At 40.4% G+C, this 9,647-nt stretch overlaps 1 protein-coding gene across 7 annotated transcripts in view; it reads right to left on the bottom strand.

Moving 5' to 3' along the window:
• The window catches only part of AP3S1 (adaptor related protein complex 3 subunit sigma 1), an 81,455-nt gene extending 71,832 nt beyond the window's left edge, over positions 1 to 9,623 (bottom strand). For all 7 annotated transcript variants that reach the window (XM_059416089.1, XM_059416088.1, XM_059416095.1 and 4 more), the window contains exon 1: positions 9,457 to 9,623. In XM_059416089.1, the coding sequence (XP_059272072.1) occupies positions 9,457 to 9,525 (69 nt within the window). In that variant the 5' untranslated portion in view covers positions 9,526 to 9,623. The remainder of the gene's footprint in view (positions 1 to 9,456) is intronic.
• Between the last annotated feature and the right edge of the window lie 24 nt (positions 9,624 to 9,647).

Genomic DNA, 9,647 nt, shown 5'->3' on the forward strand with positions numbered 1-9,647 from the left:
TCTGATTACCCATTAATTACTTTCTTTTCTGAGAACATTTTTTTTTTCCTCTCTGGCTACTCCTCTACTGCATTTTTTTTTTAAATCAGTCTTTCAAATACTGTATCATTCATGAACACCTGCTGTTGTATGTAAGTGATGGATCACTAAATTCTACTTCTAAAAAACTAATATTACATGGTATGTTAACTAACTGGAATTTAAATAAAAACTTGAAACAAACAGAAAAAAAAAAAGCCTCTGCCTTCAGCTCAGGTCATGTTCCCAGGGTCCTGGGTTCAAGCCCTGCCTCGGGCTCTCTGCTTGGCAGGGAGTCTGCTTCCCTTCCTCTCTTTCTGGCAGCCTCTCTGCCTGCTTGTGATCTTTGTCTGTCAAATAAATAATAAAAATCTTTTATTAAAAAAAAAAAGAAAGAAAGAAGTTCATTCCAAAACAAAGCCTACAAAGAGATAATTTATACTGCAGAAATGCAAAAAATATCTGCGATCTCAATTCTACAGTTCCTTAGCTACATAATCTTCCAACCAACAGTAGGAAGTAGCAAGTAGTAGTAATAATAAAGGTAACTGTTATTATTAATTTTGTTATTAGTCTGTATTATCTGTAAGTATTTTCTTATTTAGACTTCATAAAAAAAAATTGCTTATTCAAAATAAAACTCCACAGTGGTAGGTTAGCTAGATAAATTATGATACATTATACAATGAACTATTATGCAATCACTATAAATTATTTTCCAGATATGACACCAAAAGCACAGGAAACCAAAAAAAAAGATAAGCTGGGCCTTACCAAAATGAAACGCTTTTATGCATCAACGGACATTATCTTTTGAAAAAAGAAGCCATTGCTTAGGTGAAAAGACAGCCCATGGATTGGGAGAAAATATTTGCAGATCATGTATCTGATAAGGGAATGATATCTAGACTACATAAAGAACTTCCACAACTCAACAACAACAATAAAACAAGCAGGTTAAAAAATGAACAAAGGATTTAATATATACTTCCTCAAAGACATATAATCAGTAAGCACATGACAAGAGGCTAACATCCCTGTCATTACACAAATGTAAAACAAAATCACAATGAGCTACTACTTCATAGCCGTTTTGACAGCAATAATAAAAAAACTGAAAATAACAAGTATCAGCAAGGACGTAGGAAAATTAGAACCCTTGTGCATTGCTGGTGGGAATGGAAAATGGTACAGCAAATTCTCAAAAAAATTAAACATAGAATTACCACATGATCCAGCAACTCCACTCTGGGTAGAAAAAGAAGTGAAAGCAGGGACTCAAACAGGTATTTGTACACACATGTTCCCATGTATACCTGATGACCCATGTTCGTAGCAGGATTATTCACAACAGCCATAAAGTTGAAGCAATCGACGTAAACCATGTAGCATACGCGTAACATATAATGGATCATCCAGTCTTAAAAAGGATATTTTGATACATGCTACAACATCAGTGAATCTTGAAGACATTCTACTAAGTGAAATAAGCCAGTCACAATAGGACAAATACTATATGATTCCTCTTCTATGAGGTTCCTAAAGTAGTCGAATTGAGACAAAAAATAGAATGGTGGTTGCCAGTGTCTGGTAGAAGGCGAGAATAAGAGTCAGTGTTTAATGTGTACAAAGTTTCAATTCGTAAAGATGAAGAACTTCCAGATATGAATAGTGGTGCCAGTTGTACAACAACGTGAACATACATAGTGCCACAGAACTGTATGCTTAAAACAGTCAATTTTATGTGTATTTCTCCACCTTAAAAAGCTCAGAACTGTCACGCTAAGATATATTCATGACAGGAAATAGCAGAATATATCTGTGGTGGGATGAACTGGCAATGTTACGCACTTAATTATATAGCACAAAGAAATCAAAACAATTCAAAAGGTCTGGCACATTGAAAAAGAGCCCTTTCCTCCTGGATGACAAAGAGAACAATGACTGACAGCCGGTGATTCTTGAATTACACCAGGCTTCAAAAACAAGGCAGGAAAGATGTAAACGCTTCTCAGCACAGCAATAGAGGTGGTCTACCGGGCTTCACATAAACAGTGCTCACCTATAATTAAGGTTCTGAGATGTCTGAGAAAAATAAGTGCTTTTCTCCATGACTTCACAGGTGATTTAGGAAATGGAACCAGCTTGATCACAGGTCTCATTAGTACTAAGCTGCACAGAATTGGAGCAGTCACTTTGACCTTCATTTGTTGGGCTAGCACTCCCACCTCTCTCGAGCCTAAGGATGACTGGGGTGGAGCCGAAAATGACTGAGCAGAAGAAAGCATTACTGCCTAGCCTGTAAAGGCCAGAGGCACTGTCCAATTGCGCAAACTACAAGTAGGATTCAGGGCAAAATACCTTTCTTGTGAAGAGCATGTTGGGGATGATGTCATCAGACTGAGAGAGATGAAAACGGGGCTGTCCCAGTCCTTCTCTCCAGCCTCATCTCTTGCCACACTTCCCTGCGATCACTCAGCTTGCCTTCTTGATATTCCTCAACAGCTACTTTGGTCCCTTTTGAGGGATCCTGCACCATTTTCTGCCTGAAATATTCTTTCCTCAGTTGTTCTCAAACACATCCCTTACCTCATTTGGTTCTTTTCTTAAATGTCCTGAAAGAGACTCTCCTTGAGGATCTCATCGAATAGTCCCTCCCCCACCACTTTTTATCCCCTTCCACCATTTCATTTTTCTTCAAGCTAAACACAATTTTACATGCCTTGTTTATTGTCTATAACCTATCACCAGAATGTAAAACGCACAGTGCAGGGGTGATACTTGTCTTGGTCATCAAATTACCTGTGCTTTGAACAGGGACACACAAACAACAAATATTTGTGGAGTAAATAAGGGCAGGGCACAAGGGAAAGGAGAGGACAATGGACAGCTCCGGGAGTATCCAAAAAGACCACTCCTCCTCTCAAAGCCGTCTAGAAGTGCCTCCCTTTGAAGTCTGCAGAACTTACCACCCATTAGCTAGAATGCTGGCCTTTACTCCTCCCATACTGCAATATCCTTCTGAGCATTGCATGATCTCTCTGTAAAAAAATTTGTTTATCTATACTTCAGTTCAAAGGATTTGGGAAGGGGAAGGCTGATAAAGCAGAATGGGCAAGGAAAGAACAAGTGTAATTTGTCCCAATATGAGAGTTTTATGTGACAAGAAGCTGGAAGAAGACTGGCTCCTCTAGGGGGACAACAACTCAGAATCACCTTGGTTTAGCATGAACAGTGAAGAAATCCACAATTCCCAATGAATCTTGGAACACTGAAAAAATTAAATTAAATTAAAAAAAAAAAAAAGAAAAAGAAATCCACAATTCACAAGTACAAAGACAAGTCCAAGTGCTAAAGACAAGAAAGAATTCTTTGACTTTCCAAAGAAAATTAGCAAAGATTTCCCTTCGGGATGAGAAAATGGAAGGGCCCTCATACACTCAGGTCACACATGTAAGTCCAATTTCGTAAAGAGACAGACATACACAGAGAAAACAATAAATGCAAATGACTAAACGCTATTTACATTAATGTATTTTAAAACATTTTAACAATAGAATTGCCAGACATTAACATATTTCCTTAACTGAAAGCCACAAATATTCTATAAATCCACCAACATTTTCAATGCATTCATTTTATGTTATTAGTGTCTAAAAGGTGTATATTCTTCACTGGGACCTTATGGAAGGAATTAAAGTAAATATTAATAGTTAACTATGAATACTGAAATCAAGATGACCTTAGTGATCTTAACACTTTAATATTTTCCACATAATCACAAAAAAGGAAATGTATTTAAAAATTAAGTAATTTAACAGTTAACAACTTTACTAAAGAAACATAATACAGCCACCCTATACAAGACCTTCTACTTCTTTGAAAGGCAGAGGAATGACCTCTAATACTGTCTTATTTACAACCTTTCCATTAAAATAAAAAATCACTATAATTCTGAACATTTTATTTCCTTCTTTACAATTGTCAGCAGCTTTAATATCAATTTTTTAAAAACAAGACTTCAAGGATACATAATTTTCCTTACAAGGAAAATAATGATATTAGAATTTGAATTTTTCAATGATGCTTTAAGGAATACCTTTAATCGATGATTAGCCCCGTAACATGGCAACAATAAGCTTCAGTTTTTTAATATTTGTGGTACATGTTCAGAACCACGTATTATCAATATGTTTTTCCTGGTATTAACCACCTCAGAATCAATGTAGAATTATGAGAGAAGAAATAATAGTATCTATTCAAAAGAAATGTGCATGACTCAAGAGGGAATAGTGACACCTGTTTACCTACCCAACATCCACTCCTCTCTTACTCGTTTCCAACAGAATAGTAAATTCATTCATGAGTCCACCCTCAGTTCCAAGGGTGGATACTGATTACTGTAAGCTGTTATTTATCTTAGGCAGAGCTAACCAGACTGAAGGGGAAGACATAACCTAGCAGGAACAGATCACACTCTGCTTAAAGACTGAATTGGTGGGCGCCTGGGTGGCTCAGTGGGTTAAGCCGCTGCCTTCAGCTCAGGTCACGATCTCAGGGTCTTGGGATCGAGTCCCGCATCGGGCTCTCTGCTCAGCAGGGAGCCTGCTTCCCTCTCTCTCTGTCTCTGCCTGTCTCTCCATCTACTTGTGATTTCTCTCTGTCAAATAAATAAATAAAATCTTTGAAAAAAAAAAAAAAGACTGAATTGGTTACCACTGATTTCAATGAGGAAGCCAGCCTCTGAATATCAACTTCGTGAAAAGCAAGGAAGAAAAAGAGAAAGAAACTGAAGCTGTGATGAAGTCATTAATTTGCTGAATGAAATAATTTTGGAATCTACTATTCTGCACTTCCTATGTATCCTAATACAGTTCTTTTCAAGCAAATTTAAGTCAGGCTAAATAAAACCCTATTTATGTAGTCAACAGCATCCTAATTAATATGGAAAGAAATCAAATCATTTGGAATTCTCTTCTTAACAAGACAGCTCAAATAGTATATGTTACCATGTGTTAGCACCTTAATCCTTAGAACTGTTGATAATGATATTTTGGTCATGAAAAGAAATTTAACTATCCCATCTGCCACACTGTCTGTCTTAAGAGTCACTAAGAAAAGATATTGGTAAACATGGATGTATCTTTCTTAGAAATTTAAAAAGAAAAAAAAATACATATTTATAAATTTTTGCTTTTTATGTCAGCAAATTCAAAAAAGGAAAGAACAATCCTAGGTCCGTTCTAGGGCATGCATTTAATTGACAATAATAATCAGATTTAGTTTATAAGAAAACTGAGACAACTCATATTTGTAACAGTTTGTAATTCATGTATGAACAGTGCATTTTATATGTGCACAGTCTTTTGTATCTGTGGAAACAACTACTATAATTCATATAAAAGAAAAACATGCTCACTTTATTTATAGTGATACGTCATGCTTAATTAATAACATAGGAATCAAAACCCAAGGGTTTTGTTTGATGGCTATGTAAAAATAAATCTGGCTTATTAACTACATGTCTCATTAGTTCTTCATGGCAATACACAAATATTGCCAAGCAAATACTAAAAGACTAAAGTTAATTGTTGCCAAGTTGCTGGGGCTAACCATCAATTAAAGAAACAATTAAACCAAGGAAAATATTCAAACTTCTGTAGTCATAGCTCAAGGAAATAGAGGGCAAAAACAAGAGGTGACAATATTCTGAGTCCACCCTTAAATTCTTAGTATCTGACTCTAGCGGAATGAACCAAAAATTTCAGTTTAGCAAAAGAGATGTGTGACTTCGTATATATCAAACCTCACAGCAGCTGGCAGGCACAATTAAACCTTAAAAATCTATTACAGCAGGAAACGGAAATCTGCACTACCAAAGGGTAAAGATGAACATATAAATTGTTGTGTCAAAAGGAAGAATAAGGGCGTCTGGCTGGCTCAGTTGGAAGATCATGTGATTTTTTATCTCCAGGTCATGAGTCGTGAGTTGGGTATAGAGATTACTAAAAAATAAATAAACTTTTTTTTTAAAAAGAGGAAGGATAAATGAGGAATGGAAATCCAATGCAATAAGGGAAATGGCTGGCAAATGGTTCAACAATTTTCAAACTGCTCATAAACTATTATTGTTGGAATCAAATCTCTGGCATCTTACAAGGACCACACTCCTGGGGGCTGCTTAATAAATTACACTCAAAACTGTCAGTCTTGAGAATACAAACTTCTTAGAAACTTCTACTTAAAACAGAAACAGCTACGAAGTAACAACTATTCCACCATTGCTTTTATCCTGAAGGCATGAATTCTTAAAACATCCAGTTAATGAAGGATAAAATTTTAAAAGGTGGAAGGAGCCTTAGAAGTCACTTCTAATCCAAACTCCGTATTAGGCTAGGAGAATCGAATAAATACATTAAGCAAAGACTTTTGAGAGCTTCTATATTCAAAATTCAATGTTGGTTGCTAGGGGTGACACAAATACATCTAAAACCTGATACCGTCTCTCAAGGAATCTATAGGATGCCCCAAGGAATTATAGGCTGTGCAACCGAATACTGTACCATAAATAACGATAAAAATAATATCCTAAGAACCAAGATCCAGCAAGATAAAAAGCTTCAGGAAGTGCTTAAGTGATGTTTGAGTTAAATGTGGAACAAGAGGTCAAATCTGGACATTTGGCAATACAAGGGAAGGACATTCCAGGCAGTGAGAAGAGAATAACTCTGAAGCCCTATACAAACAGACCTCTTTTCCAAATACTCTTTCCTTACATAGTTTGCTCTGGCCATGCTATTTCTTGGTGTTGTTCAAAAAGGACAGAATCTTCAAATAGCCATTCCATCCTCAGGGCCTTTGCATCTATTGCTCCCTCTGCCTGGAATGACCTACCCTCAGATACCTGCAAGTCTGGCTTTCTTACCTACTTCAAGACTTTGTTCGAATGTCACCTTCTCGGTGAGGACTTACTTGACTATCCTATTTTAAACTGGCATCCCCCTACTCCACTTTATTTTTTTCACAGCACTTACTACTATCTGACGTAGTATACGTATTCTACTTCTTATTAGCTTTGATCATCCCCCCACGCCCGCCAAAAGAGCATTAGTTATGTTTGTTCATTTCCAGATTTTAAAACCCTGCCTGGACATTTGATTCCTATGTTATTAATATATGCTGACAAACTGGCTAGATGGCGTAAAGGAGTGGAAAAGATTTCTCCCCTCAAATCAGTTATGTTACATTATTCTTGACCAAGAAAAACAAATATATAGTTGGCTAATCCCAATTTAGGAAAAACTAATAATTAATAGAAACAGTTCCTGGCATTCCCACTTCTACATGTCCAGTGAACACTAAGTTCTTCTTTTTACACTTCTTAGCTCACTGTCACTAATGCAACGGCCAAAAATGACACCAGATTTGCCACTGATGCCAGGACTGCCTCCTCCCACAGTCACCTTCACTGCTACCCCCAAGTAAAGGTAAAAGGCACTTCTCCCATTTTTCGGACAGGAGAAAGATGTATTCCTGGATTCCCAAATTAAATACATCTTTCTGTTGATGCTTAAATTCCGAACTACATGAGTGGGTTACACTGATACCATGAAGTAGCCAGGAAACTTAATATTTTGAGTACTGATATTAAGTGTAGCTATGAAAAAACACATCTTTGATTTGTTTCAGTAACACAAAACACCTTTCTTACCCTGCAAATGGGGAATAGAGCTAAGAAAAAAGATTCCTTCAGTAAACACCAATACTGCATTTTAGGAAAATGGGTAACAGCGTACAGTTAAGGGCATTTTTCCCCTACTCAGCAGGATCAACTACGATTTTATTCTGGGTTAAAAAAAAAAAAAATCTTATCGAGGGGCGCCTCATTATGATAAAAAAAAAAAATCATATCGAGTTGGCTTAGTTGTTAAGCGTCTGCCTTCGGCTCAGGTCATGATCCCAGCATCCTGGGATCTAGCCCCGCTTCGAGCTCCCTGATCAGGGAGGACCTGCTTCTCCCCCTCCCACTCCTCCTGCTTGCGTTCCCTCTCTCACTGTCTCTCTCTGTCAAATAAATAAATAAAATCTTCAAAAAAAAAAAATCATACCGAACTCAGAAACAACAGCGTTAGTATTTGAATTACACCATACCAAAACCAAATGAGGACAGAGGAAAATATTCCTTATCACCCACAGAAGCAAAACTACTTAAGGAAATGAGGAATAAGCTCAAGATTTCTCACTTGGGCTAACACCTCCACAGACTGCATTATCATTTTAAGCCAAGTGACATTTTCACATTTCATTTTCAACGGCAGGCATCATTTCCATCTGGGGTTTATCTGCACAGAAGTGCTAGCCTTGGCACCATTTCAGTATTTAATTGAAAGTTCATTTCTGACTCTAAGCAGAATGCCCCCACACGACCCAATAGTTAATATCTCCTCAGGAATCCTCACACCGACAGCTCCATTTTACGTTTTACCCAGCGGTGAATTTTGCCCTCAAACAGGCACCTACGTCTGTAACCCTCATCACCCACCCCACCCCCCTTAAAACCTCCTGCATTTTCTGCAACACCATTTACACTGCAAGGAGAGTTTTAACGAATATGACCATTCTTCCTAAGTAGAAGAAAAGCTACAGACGAGACCCCATCCCCTTAGGGAGTGAAATGCCAAACCAGCAGCTGCAATGGGAACTTTCAGGTTACGGACCGTCACAGCTGTGACGGGTCGAACGTCGCCGGCTACTGCAGGACCTCCTTCACGGCCACTAGGGGAAAAGCTCCATTTAAAAAAAAAAAAAAAAATGTTCGGTCCTCACTTTTTTTTTCTCTAATAAGGAGGCACCTGAAAGTCACACCGGGCGGCCGAGAGCTGGACCGAGCACCCAGGGGAGACGGTCCAGAGCGAGCGCTCAGGCGAACGCAGGAAGCCCCACGTTCCTGCGCGACGAGGGGATTACCGGGAAAAACAGGAGCCCATCTGTCCATGCGAGGGGAGAGAGAAGTCGGCCGGGAGAGGTTGCGAGTCAGGGAGGTGGGGCCGCGAGCTCCAGCCCCTCAGCGCGCCCCGAGCTCGGGCGGCGGACAGGCCGGAGCGCCGGGTGGGTTCGCGGGTGCAGGTGGGCTGCGGCCGCCCGGCCGCCGACAGCCCCCGGCCCCGGGAAGTCCCCAGGGCCTCGCCCTCGCCCTCGGGGAAGCCGCCCAGCCCACAGACCGGCGGAGGAGCCGCCCGGGTAGAGCCACGTCGGAGGACAGGAGCGCGGCGGGAGGTGGGCACCTCGCTCGCCCCGGGCGGGAGGCTGACAGCCCGGGAGCGCGAGGCGGCCGAGGGCGCGCGAAGGGCCGCGGCGCGCCTCAGGGGGTCGCCCTGAGGGCGCTGCCAGCCGCCAACGACTCCCCCTCGCGCGGATCGGCGGCGGCGGGATACTTACGTAGGGCTGGTAGAACTTGGAGAGCCGCGGCTTCCCGTGGTTGTTGAAGATGAGGATCGCCTTGATCATGGCTGAGCCGGGCGGACCGGGTGGGCGCTGGGGGCCAGGGCGGGGGCGGGCGCGCGAGCCTCGCCTCAGGATCTCACCGGCGATCCTTCCCCACCCGCCCCCTCCCGCACGCGCGCGCGCGC

The sequence above is a fragment of the Mustela nigripes genome, chromosome 12, assembly GCF_022355385.1.
Source record: "Mustela nigripes isolate SB6536 chromosome 12, MUSNIG.SB6536, whole genome shotgun sequence".
In the NCBI taxonomy this organism is placed as follows: Eukaryota; Metazoa; Chordata; class Mammalia; order Carnivora; family Mustelidae; genus Mustela; species Mustela nigripes.